The sequence below is a fragment of the Sardina pilchardus genome, chromosome 8, assembly GCF_963854185.1.
Source record: "Sardina pilchardus chromosome 8, fSarPil1.1, whole genome shotgun sequence".
Lineage (NCBI taxonomy): Eukaryota > Metazoa > Chordata > Actinopteri > Clupeiformes > Clupeidae > Sardina > Sardina pilchardus.
This window is the reverse complement of record NC_085001.1, coordinates 24,767,404-24,788,128: the sequence shown is the minus strand read 5'-3', so window position 1 is coordinate 24,788,128 and position 20,725 is coordinate 24,767,404. Positions and strand designations below refer to the sequence as shown.

Here is a 20,725-nt window from a genome sequence, read left to right as displayed (position 1 = left end):
TGTCAAGCGACAGTTTTGCTCTTTAATAAAGTCTCTGGATAAGCCATTTTAGTTATGATATGCACCATTACTGAAGTGGGAGTAATAAGTATAGCAAGTAGAGCATAAGTAAATTCAACCCTCTGCCATGATAAAGAAAAGCAAAAGAACACGCTGTCCTTGCCGGTAATACAGACTTCCTAGATTGCATAAAGAAATGACCTTCATGACATCCTCTGCCATGGCAGCACTCACACTTCACATTTTCACACCAAAATAATGGTAGCCATGGTTACCGTGCCGAAGGCCCTCTCCTCTTTTTTATGCTAGCTGTTCTGTGATAGGAGCTCGATAATGTATGTAAGAGTAGTTGCCCCAGCATGGTCTCGCACATTTAGTAATTTCCTGTATTTTGTGATATTTTGTGTTAATAGATGATCGGTAGAGGATGATTGCTCCATGTAAAACATGTCCACTTGACATCATGATCTATATTGTGTCCTAAACTTGCCCTGTCCCGTTCCCTCTGACCCTCAGGTACTTCCAGTGCCAGCCCAAGTACGGGCTCTTTGCTCCTGTGCACAAGGTGACCCGCATCGGCTTCCCGTCCACCACGCCGGCCAAGGCCAAGACCACGAGCGCACGGAAGGTGGTGACCACGCCCTCTGGCCTGAAGCGGAGCCCCAGCGCCTCCTCCATCAGCTCCATGAGCTCCGTGGCGTCGTCCGTCAGCGGCAAGCCCAGCCGCACCGGCCTGGTGAGGGATGAGCACACATGCACACGAATGCACGTTTACACACACATAAACGTATACACACACACACACACACACACACGCTTGCATACACGCTTACACACACACAGGCATACGCATACATGCACACACACACACACACACACACACACACACACACACACACACACACACACACACACACACACACGCAGTCTGATTCTTACACAGGAGATGAAAGTCTTTGAAATCATTTCCATCTGTGTCATTTGCCGTACTAGTTGCAAAACAAATGTCTAAGATCCATGCCTACACAAGCACAAGAGTGCTATACGTAGCTCCATACATGTTGAATCTTCTATCTTTAGCTTAACAGGCCACACACAGCCTTAAACAAGGACTGTGTTCTGCACTCACTCAGTGTCTTCCTCAGCACCTTCTCCTGTACAAATACTGGCGTTTCTACTGCTTTTATGAGCTCTCACATTACTAAGCTTCTTGCAGCCTTTTAAAAGCAGACATTCCCAAAGAAACGTTGAGACACACACACACACACACACACACACACACACACACACACACACACACACACACACAAATATAATCCATCATCTTTATGAACGCAGTTGCTAATCCCCTCAAACAGGCTCTCTGAGATTTACTACGTGCACATACAAGCACACAAAGACATCACATCAGCTAACTTTCCCTGGTAATCCAAGATCAGACCTCTAGTTAAAATAGCTTTAGGTAATAATAGGTAGCTTTGTTCTGTCTCACCCTCCCCCATACACACACACATATCACACACACACACACACACACACACACACACCACACACACACACAACCAACCCTCTGTGGTTTGAAGCTTACAGTAAGGCCTCACTGGTTTAAAGTATGTTTTTAATGGATTAACTGGATCGCTTTTACCTTGTTTTAGTCGGGCGTTGTGGGCAGTCTACACCAACATTGAACAACAGGAACTATGGGGACTTGTATACAATATAGTCAAAGTTAAATTAGAAAAACAATGATTAAATGAATTTGATTATGAATGGCTTTTTATGATTAATTAACCCGTAATATCACGTCCCTTTTCTCTCTTTCTTCCCCCCCTCCCCCTCCCCATTGTCTTTAGCTGACGGAGACGTCGTCACGGTACTCGCGCAAGATCTCGGGCACGACGGCGCTGCAGGAGGCGCTGAAGGAGAAGCAGCAGCACATCGAGCAGCTGTTGGCGGAGCGGGACCTGGAGCGGGCGGAGGTGGCCAAGGCCACCAGCCACGTGGGCGAGGTGGAGCAGGAGCTCTCGCTGCTCAGGGAGGGCCAGGAGCAGGTGGGCCTGCAGCACAAGCCCCCGCACACATCACATGAGACTTCTGTCTGATCAAAATACCATTCCCCATCAGCTTTAATAATTACTGCATATGTTGCTGGTTTTGTTGTTCAAGCCGAGTCATTTTGATGTTGATATAGTATGTTCAGCGCAAAAAGTGTTTTGGAGTTATAAAGTGCTTTCAAGTTCACATGTCACTGTTCTGAAATTTTACCAGGCTGGCTGGTACAGTATGAGATGTGAACACCGTTTTCAGCTACTTGGTCATTCAACTGCCTGCCCTCCAATTACACCAGACCCACTTTACGCATGTGTAAAAGAATATGATGCTGACTTGATTCCTATATTCCTGATCTATTCCTGTATCTGTCCAGCTGAGTTGGCAGTACAAGGTATGATTGCTTAAGTGTTTTGCGCTTCCCAACGCGATGTTCCCCTGTTCCTGCAGTATGTCATGGAGATGGAGGCCAAGATGGACCATCTGCGTACACTGGTGGAGGCAGCGGACAAAGACAAGGTGGAGCTGCTGAATCAGCTGGAGGAGGAGAAAAGGTAAAAGAGTGAGAGAGAGAGAGGGGGGGGAGAGAGAATCTAGCCTAGATACAATGTCGGGTAATGTTGTTTAACTATAGGAGAGCTGTAGGGTATTCATAAGAGAAAGGTCATGAGTATATTGGAAAGTCTGATATTCATTTTTTCAGTAGCTGAAAGGATGAGCACCTCACTGCAGAGTAGAGCAGAATATCATGTCTGCACCTCGTCTTGTTATTGTCAATTTTATTGAACATGTAATTCACTTAGTATAATCAGTTTAATAGTGAATACTAGGATTGCTGACTGGAGAATTGGTTAGTACAGTATTTCTATGTGTGGTCAAGAAGTGAAGTTTTATTATGTGTTAATAATTTAATTAAAACAGGAAGGTGGAGGACTTACAGTTTCGTGTGGAAGAAGCCTGCATTACCAAAGGAGACCTGGAGGTAAATTTTAACCAAATGAGACAGACAGACACATCCATAAAACATAATCAGATTTGTTTTGTGTACAGCTGGAGGCTCGACACATGTAGGCTCACAAGAAATGAGGCGCTTTTCTGACTTATTAGGTGTCTGATTTCAGCAGCAACGGATGACATTTTGGGCTGTTCGGAGTCAGTTTCTGAAGCCAAGCGAGGTGCTGTAGAGCTTGACAGGGCGGCCCTCTTTCTTTTTGCTTACTCTCTACAAACCGACCTTATCAACACTTCAAAGACAAGCACGCCAGAGTGCTGCGCATAGTTACTGCCTAAGACCCATTCTGCTGATGAGGAAGAACAGACACCGCCTTCAGTGGAGTACAGGTGCAAAAGAACGACCCATAAGTATGTAGCGACCTCGATCCATTCCAGCCCTTATCAGGCTGAATTGAGATTAATCTTAATTTCTTTTTTTCGGCGAGGGGAAGAGGCTCATCTCCGAGCGAAGGTCTTGTTGCGGGGGCCGCCTCTTTGTCCTCGTCCCTGGCTCACATTCAGAGCTCCTCTGCACTGTATGTGTGTGTGTGTGTGTGTGTGTGTGTGTATGCGTGTGTGTGAGTGAGAGAGACACAGGGTGAATGAGAGTATGTGTGTGTCTGTGTGAGAGACAGACAGACTGAGTGAGTGAGGGTGTGTCTGTGTGAGGGGGTGTGTGTATGTGAGTGAGAGCTGTCCCTGCCCTCCGCATTCCCCTTGAGGCTTCACCGCTGCCAACAGCCCTGCTGATTTATGCAGCTCTATCTGCAGTGTGTCCGCATTAAATGACCATAACGAGGCTCTCGCAACCACACGAGAGATGGAGGGGGGGAACATTGGGCTACTGGCCATCGACCACAGTTAGACCTCTGCCTTATTAATATACATGCAGAACCAAATGAGATTCGAGATCTGTCAAGATCTGTTGTATTGGAAGGAAGGTCAGGGCTAAAAGGGCTGCTATTCTAACCTGGGGAGGCTAAATGACTGACCTTTTGGGGATTAAAGGTGTAATCAGCATATGTCAATTGCTGTTTATTGATCTACAGCCTCCTTAAGAGATTTCACACTAAGTAATGCAAATCAGCTTTCTGTTGAGGCCAGTGTTGAAAGTATATGGAAAATGCATTCTGTTAAACTGTTTGTCTGATTTGAGGGTAGACTTCTCGTTCGTTCACCGTGGCAGTTAAAACTACATCAAACACAATTTAGTTAGGTCATAGCATGTAGGATCGACCGATTAATTCGACCATCTAGAAGGATCGCTTGCAAAACGTCATTTTTAAGGAATCCAGCAGTCAACTTAATCTTCTCTTTTCTTATTTTCTTATTTTCAGTACTAAACTGAGCAAAACCATCACTCACTGTGTGACTTAATGTATAATGTCTGTGTGTGTGTTTGTATGTGCATGTTCTTGCTTTCTAAGATAAACAAACAACAACAAAAACAAGTGAGCTCATCACTGTTTAACTGCTGCACTGACGTGAATCACTGATGCAATGCATTATCATTACCATGATCTGCTTCATAATCCATCTGAAAACGGAGACTTGATTGGACCTGTTTATCGCATTTCTTCTCCTCTTTCCCTGTCCTCCATGTGTCATAGCATGATCATGTCCCCTACTATACATCATCACTCATTCTCACTTCCACATGTTTCCATCTTGGTGCATTCTCGGCACTAGGACAGTAAGTGCTCGTACACTCTCTGTGTCGGTCACACCTCAGGGTGTTTGTTGGGCATTGTAGTATGCGAGTATTCGCCCCAGATGTGGCGGTGTACAGCTCATGCCCTGAGGTCTGACCGTGCTGTTTTGCTCTGTGTGTAACATGGTGAAGATGTTGTCCTGACATTTCAAAAGCGCATAAGGACAGTTTAAACGGTTACTCTTAACACTGACGGTCTTGGTACATCAGAGAGAAAGAGAAGGAGAGAGAGCGAGAAAGAGAGAGGATGAATCGATGGAGCCAGTGACACCCAACGGATTTTCCTTTGGAATGTCCTCTTCTAAGTTCCTCTCTGTCTCTCTGATGTTGAGGTCAAAGTGCAAGTTGTTCTTCCATTTTGCATCACACATATGCTGTGAATCATTGCCTACTACTCACCCACTCACCTACATACTCGATCACCCAGCTCATTCATAAACACAGACCACACACTCACTGTCTTCCCCTCTCTCTACTCCAGTCTCCTCTCTCCTGCATCTCTATGCATGGCCTCTTGGGCACGACACCACCACATTATCACCATTGACCGATTACCCTCAACCAATCCACCCTTCCACTCACCCACCAACCCACTCACTCACCCAACTCAACTCACCCGTCCCAACAGGTCCCTGGTCCCCCGGCTTGCATGATCCAAACCTCGGGATTACTGCCCATTAATGTCCACTCACGCTTCATTCCATAACCCAGTCCTGACCTCTCCCACCCCCACTCCACCTCACACCAACAACAACAACCCCCTCCACTCCTGCCCCCCTCCTCCTCCTCTGTCCCTGTGCATTGGGCTGGCATGTGATGGTGGCACTGGTTTGTGTTCTCTTCCTCTCCCCCTTCTTGTTACTAACAGACGCAGACCAGGCTGGAGCATGCCCTTCTTAAGGAGCTAGAGCAGAGTCTGCTCTTTGAAAAGGCCAAAGCTGACAAACTCCAGAGGGAGTTAGAAGACTCTAGGGTAATGGACCTGCGCCCTTGACAGAAAGGGGACAGGGGGGGGGGGGGTCGGGGGAGCGGGGTGGGCAGCGGGGGAGGGCGACTCTGATGTTGGTAGTTGGGGGGTTGGGTGCGAGGCTTTTGGGCGATGGATCGGGGCTTTGCAGATGAAGTACCACAAAATGGGAGCACTGGAAACTACAACACAAGGATTTGGTGTTGTGTCAGGGAGGGCAGGTACCTCTGCTTCTCAGTGTGATGCATCAAGAGGTAATACTCTAAAGTGATGCCTCGAAACTCATGCTTTTACTAAAATGCTCTACAGCTGCTGCATCTTTTCACAAACACTATAGTGACCCAGTCATGCATCTAATAACAGCCTGCACTTTACAGTTAGCCTCATTGGCCTACTACTCTGCTGATTTGGTAGACATGGCACAGGAATCTATAAATCAGCATCAATTTGATTTGATTACAGTCAATTGTAGTTCGGATGTAACAGTGATTTTAAAAAGTTACCTCTAATTAGTTATTTCTTAGTGTGCATTGTCTGCATCTAGACACATGGCCCTCAGTCTCGACCAATGACCGGTTATAGCCTTAACATGTTATGCTTTCTTGTTAGATTCACAGGCCATTTCAGGGCAGAGTTCAAAATGGGAAGCGGAAAAAGGGTAAAGTCAGTCAGTTTGTGTCTCAGTTCTCTCTCACTTATCAGTCGGTGGTAAAACCTAGACTCATCCTCTCTATACCTTCTCTATACACCATGCATTCCTTCTGCATCTCTCCAAACGGTGGCCATCCAGGTGTCAGCCCACCATCTGTCGGTTGTCTGTCCAGTGTTGCCCCTGCCCTTGACGGTGATGTCCGCTTTATCCCAACCCAAACCCAGTTCCATCAGTTTTAGGTCTTTGGATAAGTTCCTTCCTGTGTGTCTTTGTATGTGCCCTTTGTAATTCCATGTCCAACCATAAGGAGGCAGTGTAAGTATAATTTTGCCTGCAAAGTTTAAAGACCCATTCCAGTAAGGTCTGTAATGCTTTTCAGCTCAGATTTTCTATTTTAAAAAAGAAAAGTTGGAAAAACATTTTCTGAAAATTTCTTTTTTTCTATTAATTGATAAATACATAATTAAAGAGGTTTATTCCTGATTTTGTATTTGTGCAAAGCTAAATAGAAAACACATATAATTGTGAGGGGCAGGATTTATGCGTCTAACTAAAAAAAAAGAAAATCTGATTGCCTGGCAAAGGCTTACACCTTACCATGCTTGCATTCACAGGATATCTGCTTAGCTGCTGGGATTAGTAGGGTTTTAATCAAGTTGTCAACTATTCAATATTAAAATGTCTAGTTGTAGCTATAGGCAGAAGGCAACTAGCTGTGGACAAGTTCTTATTGATTCTTTATTTGTCAATTATACATATCTATCTAACATTACACAAATGCAAAATCAGGTAAACAACTTCAGATTTGTAATTGTACATTTAGTTCAGAAAATTAAATTCAACTTTCCAATTTCCCATCTTTCATTTTTTAAATGGAAAAATTGAACTAATAAGCATTACATGGACCCAATATCAAAATCCGGTTAGAATTGTAATTGGGCAGCATCATTGTAAGGAGACAAGATGTTTGGACACAAGTAATTTCAATCAGCTGGTGTGGGTTTTTAAATTCGTATTTTATAGATTACGATTAGAGTTTTAGGATTTAACTCTAGCCCTGAAATGGCCCTGTAGGATTTAGATTACGGTCCAGTCTCACCCCCCGTCTAGAAAAAGTAGACACACACCCATGTACTTGACCACATCTTTCCCTCATGTTTACATGGTAATGCAGTCTCCCTTAAAGACATAAACCGATACACACATCTTATATGTTCAATCAATCCTGACATGTAATTGTATACACTCCTACACACGCACACGTGCGCATACACACACGCACACACACACTTTTCAACCCCCCTGCTGCAGGCTTTGTGTGTGTAGGGTGGTGTGAGCCTGTGTTGCTGTGACTCCTCCACAGGTGGCCACTGTTTCCGAGCGCTCCCGCATCATGCAGCTGGAGAGGGACCTCGCTCTGCGGGACAAAGAGGTGGCCGCCCTGCGCCAGCACCTGGAGTCGGCGTCTGGCGAGGGAGGCTCCGGCTCCGGCGCCGACCCCGCGGCCGGCGTGCTCCAGGAGGAGGTGGCCTCGCTCCGCGCGCAGCTGTCCTCGCAGGGCACCGAGCACCAGGCGGAGCTGAAGGACGTGCGCGAGCGGCTGGAGGCGGCGGAGCGGGCGCACGGCGAGGCGCTGGCCCAGCTGCAGGCGTCCTCGGGCCGCCTGAGCAAGGACAACGAGCAGCTCCGCGCCCGCGTGGCGCAGGCCGAGCAGGAGAACGCCGACGTCGTCGAGCTGTGGCGCTCCAAGCTCGCTTCGGCCATGGCCTCCCACCAGCAGGCCATGGAGGAGCTGCGGGCCACCTCCGAGAAGGGGGCCGGCGGGGCTTCGGCAGGGGAGCTGGTGGAGCTGCGCGGGGCTCTGGAGAGGCTGAAGGTGGAGCACAAGCTGGCGCTCGAGGAGGCCGGGGCGCAGCGGGACGCGGAGGCCGGAGCGCGAGCCCGGGAGGCGGAGGCGCTGAAAGGGCAGCTGCTGAGCCTGACGGAGGAGAAGGAGCGCCTGGAGGAGTCGCTGCGCAACAGCGTGGAGAGCGTCGAGGAGCAGCACCTGGTGGAGATGGAGGAGGTGCTGGGCAAGCTGCACACGGCGGAGCTCAGGGTAAAGGAGCTAGAGGAGCAGACAGGGCAGCTAGGGCAGCAGGCGGAGGGCAAGGCCAAGGAGGCCCAGGAGCTGGCAGCCTCGCTCGAGGCGCTCCGCTCCCAGCAGACGCAAGGTAACCAGGACATGCAGGGCATCAGAGCCCAAATGGACGGAGCTGAGACCAAGGCACGTTCTCAGGAGGCCAAGGTGGGTGCGCTGATTCTTTCTGATCATTCCCCTGTCAAATTTACATTTGTTTTGTTTTTGTTGATGTTCAACATTGCTGTTCCCATCACTTCATAGTTTGCCCTGAACAACCCATGTTCAAAATCCAAATGTTTTTGAATGATCCTATTCATACACCTTACTTACCCTTTCCGTCAATGGATGCTAAAGCATGTTTTAAAGCAGGTCATTATTTGTTTTATTTTAATTCTCCATGTGTTTGTTTGCATCTCTCCCTCCCCTCTCTCCCCGCCTTTTCCCTCCTTTCCCCTCATGCTCATAATGCACCCCTCTCCCCACCACCCACTCTCTGGCGGGACCCCAGATTAGCGAGCTCAGCTCGCAGCTGGAGGGCCGGCAGGTGGAGTTGGCGAGCCTGCAGCAGAGTCTGGCCTCCCTGCAGCAGGAGAAGGGCTCCCTAGAGCAGGAGCTCAGCAGCATGGTGAGTAGCAGGGGAGGGAGTAAGTGCCCAGACATGGACGGACCTAGAGCGATACTTTGACCCCTGTGGAGGTCAGTTGTTGGTGTGATGGGTAAATGATATAGCAGTTATGGGAAATGTTCTTACCTGGCTGCGAAACTTGTTTATCCAGTCCATTAAAATCATCCTGAAATGTTGAATACTAATCGATTGAGTGTCAGTTAAAGCCCCACTCTAGCAAAAATCTACTTTTTAACCTTCTTAACTTGTCCAGGTGTTTTTAATGTATTACAAAATGTATCACAAGCAAAATAAGTAGTAAACACCATAGCTAAGTATTTCTGTGTTTGATGGCAGACACTCAGATATGAGGTTGGGGTCAGGGTGCCCGTGCTCAGACATCTGCTTGGGGCCCACAGTCCTAGAAACACCCCTGCTCTGGGTACACCCAATTAACGTGGTGAAAAAAGTTAGATACACCAGTACAACCAATGTAAAAGTTAGTCTGGAGCCTTGCACTTGTATACTGGTATGGTCTGTGTAGCTTGTAAAATGAAAAAGTGCTACGAGATGCAAATCTGTCCTAATTTGACCTGCTGAACTCTGAGAGGTAATGCCTCGTTCCAGCTGTAATTAAAGCTTGCCAGGGAATTACTTAAGTGCAGGTCACTGACCTAATGACTTTTAATCTGTGTGTGTATGTGTGTGTTTTGATATTTGCTTCGCTTCAACATCCTTTTTTCTTTTTTCTGTCTTTTACTTTTTTTTCTTTTTAGAAACAAAAGCTTGTGGATACCTCTGGTGAACAGACTAAATCAGCACAAACTATGCAAGGTGTGTAGTTGTTGAAAGGCGAAGCAACCCATGTGTTGAAGGACTTTGGTATAAAGGATGCTGCATCTGATAGTTACTGAAAAATCTCTTCCTTTTGCAGAGTTGCAAGACAAACTGAATTGTAAAGAGGAGCTGTGCACATCTCTTTCCACTGAGTCAGAAGCGCTTAAATCCCAAGTTGCTGGTCAGTGCTTTACTTCATTCTGTTTTTCATTCCAATTACAAAGCTTCAATGTGAATAAAAGTGCTACTCATTGTGCTGATTTTCAGATGCAAGATGAACTACTGTATTGTGACAAGATTAGTTTGATTTAATGAAGAAGCATATCCTTCTGCTAATGTCTTTGTATACATGGTAGGTCTGGAGAGGAAGCTCAAGGCTAGTGAGGAGAAGCAAGATCAACTGAACAAGGACAAGGCCAAACTGGAGAACGACATCAGTGATATGATAAAGTCATCCGGGGACAGTTCTGTCCAGCTGACAAAAATGAACGAAGATCTCACTCAGAAGGAGAGGTGGGTTTGGACAATTACACACACAGGCCAGCCCTTCTGTTTGACCTCTCAATGATGCATGATCCATTCCACTATATTTTTGTCTGCATTGTGTGACTAGTATTTACTTGTGGAGTTCACCCAGATTTCCCAAAAGCACAAGATGCAGATGTACCACACACTCACAGACTTAACAGATTAGAAATGTAATGTTGCACCTACAGCCTGATTTTATTTTTAAAGTATATTTTTATGGCCTTTTTGCCCACAACAACGAGACTGTCGGGAACCAAGTTGGAGAGAGAGAGAAATTGAGTGGGATCGGGAAATGACCCGAGTCGGACTTGAACCCAGGTCACCGTGGGCACCCGGACCCAAATATGTTATGGGCACTGTAGCCAGTTGTGCCACAGCGCCTCCCCATCCTTATTCTATTTTAATGACTCTCTCCCCCTCCTGTAAGGCGGTTGGAGGAGCTGCAGACCCAGCTGGCGGAGCAGAGGGAGCGTGTGGCCCGGTCTGAGGAAGGCAGGAGGCAGGAGCAGACCAGAGCCGAGCAGGAGATCGCTGACACCAAGGAGAAGCTCCAAGGAGAGGTGGCCAACCTTCAGGAGAAAATCACTCAGCTGGTAAGTTGATGGGAGTGCTGATAAACACTGCCTGGAGGGAACAAGACTGTAATGTATTCAGAGATTATGTTCTGGGAAGAGGATATTTGAAACTTCGTCAACTCTGTTTCTTGTTACATCTACATCAAGCGCCATAATTCAACCTCATTCAAGAACCTCTGAATATTACCTGAATATGTTGGTGAATCTTGAAAGTATTTGGGAGGAATTGGTACGTGTAAAGTTTACTCTCTGTTGCCTGGCTTTTTTTCCCCAGGAGAAAAATGTGCAGGAAGCCCAGTCTAAGGCCCAGGAGGCTAAGGTGTCTGGTGAACAGGCTCTCGCTAAGGCCTCTGAGCTTCATGCTAAGGAGCTGGAGGAGCTTTGTGCTCAGGCCGGGGTCACAAAGAAGGATCTTGGCATCTCTGCAGATAAAAGCAAAAAGCTGGAGAAACAGGTGGAGGAGCTGTTAGTCTTTAAGGAACAGGCCAAGGTAAGTGGTGCATTTTGTTTTGACCTGGAGATTTTAGTGTGTAAAAAGTTATTTTATACGAATATGGAAGAAACTTGAGGAACGTAGACACTCTACAGCAAGGTATGAGGCGGGAATCAGTCAGTATCAGGCTTATTGTATAACATCTGGTGTTATGTTTGGGCTATGATATGCAAGTAAGGTTTTTGTAATGGCATGCCTACATGAAGATAAAATAGCCACAATTGAGTACTGTGCTGTTGATTGAACCATTATCATAAACAGTTTGATTCATTCAACATTCATGTAGACAATATGTTCATGTCCATACAAAGTCATGACCTAATTTGTGTTGTTTTGCATTGACCAGTTAATGGCAGGTGTACACCAATTATGTTTTTAAATCCAAAGGAATAGACAGGAGGTGGAGGTGGTGTTGGTTTTTTTTCTAGGGATGCACCGATACCAGCATCAGGTATCGGATTGATATTGTGCTTACAGTATATAATCATGCTCATTAAAATTCTCCGATACCATGCACTGATACCCCTTAATTGCATAGTTTCTCCTAAAGCATACTAGAATAGTCGCTAGAAGTAGTGTAGCCACTAAATTGCTGCTATGCTACCAGTACATTTAGCCTATTTCAGTCTTGTACCACAGACTTTAAAAAACTAGCTTGATTTAGCTGTGTTGAATCTATAGCTCATCTAACTTATGAGAAATGTGTTAGCCTCCAGATCATGATAGGATGCTCCTAAACCAAAGTTGGTGCACTATTCTCTTCAACTGGAGATCAGAGCAACAGGCAAGACACAGCTTCAGTTTAAGAAATAGCAGCTTCAAGAGTTTAAACTGTCTTCACTAACTCTACTTTACAGTAGTCACAACGTTTCTTCTTGCACCTTTTGGCTATTCATGTGTGTTTTCTCGCTTACTCGCTCAATCACTCAATTAGACTCTATGCACTGAGTCCCAAAGCACCTGGTCTACTGTCTAGGATGTCTCGTCATTTTTGTGTCTAGGGGAGCGGTAGTGTGGAGACAGTGCAAAGTCTCATTGGTAATTTGTTTAATTGAAATGTGAAGACAGTGCTGTGCCAGTGTGAAGGCTTTTTTGATACAGAACATCATTGTTGAATTGGCCTACTACAGTATTATATATAATATTTGATACTCATTATTATTTATTTGTAAGTGCATTGCAATAGAATAAAAGTTCTCTGTTAATTATTTGCATTTCTATTCTAGCCTAATATCGGTGCATCCCTATTTTTCCACGTCAGTCATGTTTCTCTGAGAGTTTTTAAGTATAAATTGAAGTCACTGGAGATAACTTTTTAAAAGCTTTATAAGCTTAGCTACACTTTCTCCTGTTGCTCAGCAGCCCAATTCCAAATTCTTTGTTGGTGTACCCCTACTTGTTTCATTTTTCATTCCTTAAGCCAAAAATGTGATTGCCCTGCCATTCCTTCCTGGCTTTATTGCTTGCAAAATGCCTACCTTACCTACTGGTGGTGTTTTTGGATTTTTATTTTATTCTTTTGCTTGAATTCATGTTTTTTTTTTAATTCACATAACCTTTTCCCCCACCCCTTCCCTTCTCTACCCCTTGTTTGTTTTCCACTTCATTTTCTCCAGTCTCTCAATGCTGACTTGACCTCCTCCAAGCAGGAGGCCGAACAGCTCTCTGCAGAGATTGTGAACATGAAGGCTGCGTCTGAGCGCCTAACAGAGGAGATTCGAGATCTGCAGGCTCAAAGAGAAACCATAAAGAAACAGCTTTCTGATTCCTTAGAGAAAGTCTCCTCTTTGGAGGTGTCTAACAAAGAGCTGTCTGCAAAGTATGATGACATTAACACGCTCAAAGAAAAGCTCCTAAGTGATAACAAAGATCTGCTGTCAGGCAAAACCTGCCTGGACAAGGAGAAGTCGTCCATCACTGCAGTTAAAGACCAACTTTCTCAACAGCTGAAAGAACTTAACATCACCTTGGAAAAAATAAAGGATGAAAACACTGGTCTTAAGAACTTGGAAGCAAAGCATCTGGCTGAAATAGCAGAACTCCAAAAGGGAAATGCTGATAAGCAAGACGTTCTTAAGAAGTACCAGGAGGAGATGAAACGGCATGATGCCAAAGAGACTCAACTGTCCAGTGATTTTGAGAAGGCCTGTAGTGACAAGGATAAGATCAAAGAGGAGCTTGCTAAAAGCCTTAACGATCTGAAATCATTAAAGGAAAATTTAGAGAATGAACAAAACAAATTTGGGAAAGAAAAGAAGGCCCAAGATGCAAAGAATGCAGAACTCCAGTCCATGCTTGAGTCCCTTACATCTGAAAAGGAAGACCTTTGTGCAACCAATACCCAGTTGCAGGTTGAAAAGGAGAACCTGAATAAAGAGAATAATAAAGTATCCACACAGTTGAAGGCTGCTCTGCTGGAGAAAGAGACTCTTGTTTCTGATAAAGTAGAACTTCAAAATAAGTTTAACACTACTAGCAAGGATCTTGAAAAGGCCATGCGGAACATTACTGAGTTAGAAGCCTCTAAGAGCAGCCTGATGAAAATGCTGGAGGAAATCAAGATGAATAGTGAGGCAACAGACTCTGACAAACTGAAGTTATTGCAGGAAAAGGAAGACTTACTTTCCACATGGAGAAAGGTGTGCTCTGAGAGAGAGGAGCTTGCAAAAGAGAAACTGGAGCTTACAGAAAGCCTACGCCAAACTGCAGATGAGGTCAAGGCTGCCAATGAGAAGATCCAACAAGAAGCCACAACCTTCTCTCAAGAAAAGGACACTCTATGTCTGAAGCTCTCTGAAATGGAGAAGTCTCTGCAATCCCTTCAGAAGGAGAAGACCAGCTTGGAATCGGCGTTGGGCAAGCAGAAGGTCGAGAAGGAGCGTTTGGAAAAGGAGAAAGAGGAGTTGGTTGAGAAGCATGAAAAGGAAACCTCTGAGAAGTCATCCATTACCATTGAAAAAAATCAGCTTTCCGAAGAATTATGTAAAATGAAGGACCATCTTGAGAGTTCCTCCAGGGACTATACTGGTTTAGCCCAGGAAAAGGCCAATCTTATTGCTGAGTTAGAGGACACAAAACAAAAGAAACAAGAAGTTGAAGGTCAGAAAGCTACTTTGTTCCAAGATAAGGTAAATTTAGAAGCACAGTTGCAGAAACTTAGTGCAGAGATTGATTCTTTTAAGAAAGCCAAGGAACAGCTAACTGATGAGCTTATGAAGGTGAAGGATAACAAACAACACTTGCAAGAAGAACATGACCATCAGAGGGAAGCTTTGTCAAAGGAACGGGATATTCTTCTTTCGGAGAAAGTAGATCTTACTAAAAGTCTAGAGCAGCTTCAGAAGGACAAAGAAAGCCTGAATCAACAAGTTCAAGAGCTCTCTTCTGAGAAAAAGTCTCTTATAGAATCGAAATCCCTTCTCGAGGCTCAGCAGCAGACCTTGACCAAAGAAAAGAATAAACTGTCTAGTTCCAAGGGTAACCTTGACAAAAAGGTTGAACAGCTTGAGAAACAATTAGCCAGTTTATCTCAAGAGAAAAATACACTCGAGGAGTCAGAATCTAAACTTAAAGTTGAAATATCTTCTTCCCAAACAGAATTTAAAGCACTTACAACAGAAAAACAGAACCTAATGAGTCAGTTTGAGCAGCTGAAAATATCTCATGAAAAGGTGCTCTCTGAGAAGCAGAGCTTACTGGATGAAAAGGCAGAGTTTGAGTCCAAAGTACAGGAACTTAGTCAGCAAGCTATGTCTGGTGCTCAGACTGCGGATAGTATCTCTGCCAATCTCAAGAAAGCCCATGAAGAGAAAAAAGCTCTAGCTAAAGAGGTGAAAACCCTTAAAGCTCAGCAAAAACAGAGTGATCAGGTGAGATCAGACATGGCAGTCGAGAAAGAACTCCTCTCTGGTAAATTTGAAGACCTTCAAAGAGAGGCTGCTGCACTGTCCCAGGAGAGAGCCGACCTCCAGTCTTCCCGTGCCAGCCTAGAGAAGGAAGTCTTGTCCCTTCGCCAGACCCAGGCAACCAGTGAGAAGGAACGTTCAGATCTTTTAAGTAGGTTGGAAGATCTGAAAACCTCACACTCGCAGCTTGAGACAGACACTCAGACCCTTCGTGCCTCAATGGCTGTGTTGGAACAGAAGCAGCGAGCGTCTGCAGAGACGGTCTCTTCATCATCCAAAGCCCAGGCTGAGCTGACATCCACCCTTTCCAAGGTGCAGGCAGAGAAGGAGGTCTTGCTCAAGGAAAAAGAGGAGGCCAACCACAAACTTGCTCAGCTTGAGGCACAGTGCAAAAACACACTTGCAAAGCAGCTTGAGGTACTTCGCTAATAGCAACCCAATCACTCAATTAACCAACACTGCACCTGCTTGGGTCATGTGGCACTTCTAACTGCATGCTTACAACACTGCCTTGGCTTCTTCTAATTTTAACCTCTAATCCTGTTAATTTCCTTCACTGAACTTACAAAAAGCACTAACTTTGCTCCTAGTCAGTTGTAGATAGATGTCAGTTTTTGATTCCTGTGGGTTTAGAATGTGACCTGTTCCATTGTGATATACTGCCAGAACAGGAATATCACAAAGGGTGACATTTATATTGACGGTGAATTTAAGGGGCAGGGATTCTTTTGGAATTCGCTGTGAAATTCACTCTGAATAGGGAACAATCTGTGGTCTTGAATATGAACACACCGTACAATAGTTTGTTTCAAATCCTTTTGAAGACTAAATTAGACCTGATTCATTCTACTGTAAATAACCATTCTCAGGCCACAGGATCCAACATGTTACAGTTTGTAGTTCACTACCTAATTATTAATGTAGAGGAATCAAGGTGTCAAATGGGAATGCATACAGGCCTGGTTTTTAGTAATCAGAAATTATGCAATTATGTGGAAGAAGTAATTGAAGCAATCGTACAATTGGCTGAAGCATGAAAGTAATATTGCATGACCAAAGTAATTTTGCATAAATGGAAACGATACAGCCGACAATCCAACTTGAACAAGATCTGAAAAAGGTTATACAGGGAGGAAAGAGTTTCATTATTAATGGTTCACACTCCATTTTAAGATGCTATTTTCCACTGGTGGCTAAGATTGGCCAGACAAGGTGTAATGCCCTCGTTTCCATACAGCTCTGTGTACGTTTGTCAAACAACCGTTACCCTTTCGTTCCAATGGAAGCCTCCATGATCTCCAGTGTATTTAAGAAGCCCCTCTTTCCTCCTCCCCCCCTGAAATTTGTCTAAAGTATGTTGGAAAAATGAACTTATTCTGTGGCTTGACTGTTTACACTGGATGCCAGGCAGCTAGCTTTATAGCATTGGAAAAATGAATTGACTAGCAGGTTATTTCCCTTTCATGCTTGATGTCAATTGTGCAATTGAAAAGAAGATTGTTTGGCAAGTTCAAAACAGTCTGTTCCATGTTACTAAATGTGTCAGTTTGATAAGCAGGGAATTGAATCCACAACTCAGCCAACTGCATGATAGCCCAGCTCCTTAGCCACTACACAACCACCTCCCCATATTGCGTATTGTATACAGGTTTCCAGACTTTACTCAAAGCTGTGTGGAAACGAGCCATCAGGGAATCTCCTTTCAAATCATGAACTAAATGTAAATAATACTCATCAGTCACTCACTTCACTCACTCAAGTTTGAACATGTTCATCATCATTTACTAGAGCCCATGTAATTCTAATAACAAGGCATAGAAAGGTTCCTCTTATGCTAAACCTCCCTCAGATCTTGTGCTTTAGATTTGTATGGCAAGATTAATTTAGTTAGCATGTACCTGTAATTTGGTATACTGTGAAGAATTGAAGAATAAAGAATTGTTTAAAAAAAAAAAAACAAATATTAGAAAAATTTGCCAAAGCCTGAAGCACCCGTCACCAGTTCTCCCCACACATCCACACATGTCATACCAATGGTCACTTTGGTGTCATATGTGTCTTAAGGACTAGGGTTATATCCTAGTTCTAAAGCATGTGTTCTAAGGTGACTGTGTTTGGCCCGCCCGGTGCTTAGGCTGCAGAGAGCGCTGGTCAGACGGCCGAGGCTCTGGAGAGGCTCACCCAGGAGAAGGTCCGACTGCAGCAGGAGAGGAGCGAGGCCCAGGCCGTGGTCGAGGAGCTCAAGACTGCCCAGCAGAAGCTGCAGAGCCAGGTGAGAGGGGCAGAGGGAGCTTGTGTAACCTACAGTACAATTGTGTTTCCAATGCGGCTCAGCTCTGGACTTGCCTGGATTGCCGTTGCATTGGGAGGCGAGCAAGCTAGTAATTGAACTAAATGTCCAGGGTGCTAGCTCTCTTGAAGGAGAACTCTGGTGAGTTTTCACATAGATCTTTGTTTCTCGAGGTCACAGAGGACTGTGGGTAGGAAAATGAACAAAAGCTGATTTGTTTTTTTTTGTTGTTTGTTTTTTTTTTTTTTCATACCGACAGTACTTGGTGACCTTGAGAAACCGCTCTATGTGCCAAGTCGCAGGATTTCTCCTCTAAGGCGTCTGGAGGTTACACAACGTACATACGGCACAGCTACGTACCAGCTGGCTACACTCACTTTCCCCCAATGCACTGATTTATTAAAGTAGTCTTTTCTCCATGACAGTTTGTGTACTGAATGGAGAAATATAGTTTTTATGTAGGTGTGCGCATTGGTGCATGTGTCTATTATTTTCCTTAAAAACCAAACCAACCAGAATTAGAATCCTTTTTGAAGAGCAAAGGCTGGAAGACTTTGTTGCAGTGTGAGGAAAAACAAACAATTGACACATTGATGTTCCACCTGCAAAAAGAGCTGGAACGTAAGAATAACGGCAAAAAAACGGTCGTGACTTCGATGATGGTGATCATAAGGATGACCAAGACAATGGAGTGAGGAAGACGTGAGTTTGATTGGGGAGGATGGTGGGACAGGGAGACATGTTACGCAATCCGACAGCATCTCAAACTTAGTAAGCGACTCTAAGCTTGTACTCTTGAAGGAACAAGGCACGAAGCACACTCCTGCGTTGATGGTGGCTCGTTCATTATTGATAGATTTATTTGTGTGCAAGCTGAGGGACCAGAAGAGTGGGTAGAGCACAGTAACTGTTTGGAGGTAGGGAGGTTGAGACATGCTGGTGTGGTGCTATAGAGATGCTAGTATTAATGAGTACTAATGCCTCAGCAGAGATGCTACAGACTCAACTCCTCCAGTGCTCAGGTATGGTTGTGTGTGTCTGTGTGAGAGAGAGAAAGAGATGGAGGGAGAGGTGGTTGGGGTGTATGTGTGCATTGTGTTTTTAGTGTATATTTTGCAAGTATTTAGCTTCAATCAATGATTTTCTCCTTCAACATCTTTGGTCCAAGTGAATGAAGTGTGACTACTTTAAAAAAAATGGTGATTACATAAAAAATCTATATACTGTGTAGATACAGCGGAGAGGGCAATACTGCTGTCTGCTTTTTTAGATGATTACTTTGGTGTACAGAGCAGTTGTGTGTGTATGTGTGTAGTGTAGTGTACAGCTGAGCTGAGACGTACATAAACCCATAAACCACTTTAGTTATTAAGGAATGTATAGTAATATTGGTTATAATAATCTTTGAAACGTCCGATAAAGTAGATGTGTTGGTTGGAAAATGTAGCTGACATTTCTCTCAAGGCTGTCGCATATTACTGTGATATTCTGCGGTTAACTAATAATTCAACATTGAATTATTGGATCTTCTTGGCTATATCAACTTTTCTATAATCTTCATCTTCAATAGAAATCTTGCACAAAGCTGTTCTCTGATGTCCTGAATGTCACTAGGAAGCCTGTTAATTTCTCCTCCTGAAATTACTGTCAGATACACTCTCATTCCTGTTATGAGTCTTTATTTGAATTGCTATCATCAACTTTCTTTTACTGTTCAAATCCTTGATCAAATTAAATGTAATAGCTGTAATTAAGCCCTACCATATGGCTTATTTATCTTACATTAGTGTATATGGACACATAAATATGGTAATATGTGGCTACTGTGATTTGTTGTATGTCAGAACCCTAGCAGTAGTGAAATATTGTGTAATATTCTCCCATTAACTCTTCAACTTAGACTGCTGCAGGCAATGATTTCTGTTTTACTGAGTTTGCCTCAGCTGGTAACCGTGTTCGGCGTTTGCCTAAAGACCGGGCGATTCGGCTGTTTGCCTGCGGGTTCATAGCTACCTGGCTGTCTGTGTGATCCAGTGCCACTGTTGTCTGTTTAGCTGGAGGCAGCGACGCAGCAGAGCTCTTCCCACCAGAAGGAGCTGACCCGGTCCAAAGAGCAGCTGAGCGCAGAGAACCAAAAGAACAGCAGCCTGTCCAAAGAGATGTGAGTATCACGCCACTGATCGGTGTCCATGACCTAAGCTACTGAAATGTGTAAACTATTATTATTATTATGTATTGCACACAACCGTTTTTAAAACTAAATTCCGTACAGATATGAATATGAAGAACCACTGTTTGATAAGTACAGTATATAAAATTGGGGTGGCCACACTCAGAATATGACTACAAGGTTCATGGAGACCCAAATCAACACATGAGGACAAACTTGCTGTGTCCATGTACAGATACCAGCTCTAAATCTTTGTTTACGGTCATTAGATTGGGATGGACCTCCATTATACATTGTTGTGTATCTGTAAGGCCAGGACTATGATTCGTGTTATTTTAAGGGGATCCGCTGAAGCTCCTGTAGAGTTACATAACTGTGGAGCAGCCATCAGATGTTATACATAACAAGCACAGTTTTCCTGACAAGTAAAGAGGATGAATAAGTAAGGAATGTAGCGTTTAGTAGACTACTCTAAGCGACTTGGCGTGACTTGCTGTAGCTTATGCCAAGTAGAATGCCATCAGCACTGCATTTCAGCTCAGACTTGAACTGAGACTTTTGAGTAGATCGTGTATAATGCTAGCCTGGTCCTAACCATCCCATAATACTACCATTTCATTTCGTATTATGGTCTGGAATTTCTTTGCTCTGAAGCGCTTGCAGGAAGCGGGAAGTAACGCCCAGTTCTGGTTTGAATTGATTGGACAGCTCTCACCCAATCGGCGATAGTTACTCATAACAACATAGCGCAGGCGTTTAACGTCATCGTCACGAGCGCCCTCCCCCTTTCGCCCCCACCACCCCGTCTCTTCGTTTATTGGCTGCTTTC

The 20,725-nt window shown here is 44.5% G+C and overlaps 1 protein-coding gene across 5 annotated transcripts in view; it reads left to right on the top strand.

The window, feature by feature from the left end:
- The window catches only part of clip1a (CAP-GLY domain containing linker protein 1a), a 46,383-nt gene that overhangs the window by 16,162 nt on the left and 9,496 nt on the right, over nucleotides 1-20,725 (top strand). For 3 of the 5 annotated variants that reach the window (XM_062543315.1, XM_062543316.1, XM_062543319.1), the window contains exons 5-19: nucleotides 517-736; nucleotides 1,854-2,051; nucleotides 2,500-2,603; nucleotides 2,971-3,031; nucleotides 5,622-5,726; nucleotides 7,736-8,659; nucleotides 9,003-9,119; nucleotides 9,875-9,932; nucleotides 10,033-10,116; nucleotides 10,292-10,448; nucleotides 10,891-11,056; nucleotides 11,313-11,528; nucleotides 13,148-15,853; nucleotides 17,571-17,708; nucleotides 19,781-19,887. In XM_062543315.1, the coding sequence (XP_062399299.1) occupies nucleotides 517-736; nucleotides 1,854-2,051; nucleotides 2,500-2,603; nucleotides 2,971-3,031; nucleotides 5,622-5,726; nucleotides 7,736-8,659; nucleotides 9,003-9,119; nucleotides 9,875-9,932; nucleotides 10,033-10,116; nucleotides 10,292-10,448; nucleotides 10,891-11,056; nucleotides 11,313-11,528; nucleotides 13,148-15,853; nucleotides 17,571-17,708; nucleotides 19,781-19,887 (5,361 nt within the window). The remainder of the gene's footprint in view (nucleotides 1-516; nucleotides 737-1,853; nucleotides 2,052-2,499; nucleotides 2,604-2,970; nucleotides 3,032-5,621; nucleotides 5,727-7,735; nucleotides 8,660-9,002; nucleotides 9,120-9,874; nucleotides 9,933-10,032; nucleotides 10,117-10,291; nucleotides 10,449-10,890; nucleotides 11,057-11,312; nucleotides 11,529-13,147; nucleotides 15,854-17,570; nucleotides 17,709-19,780; nucleotides 19,888-20,725) is intronic. The other 2 variants (XM_062543318.1, XM_062543320.1) reach the window with 2 other exon arrangements.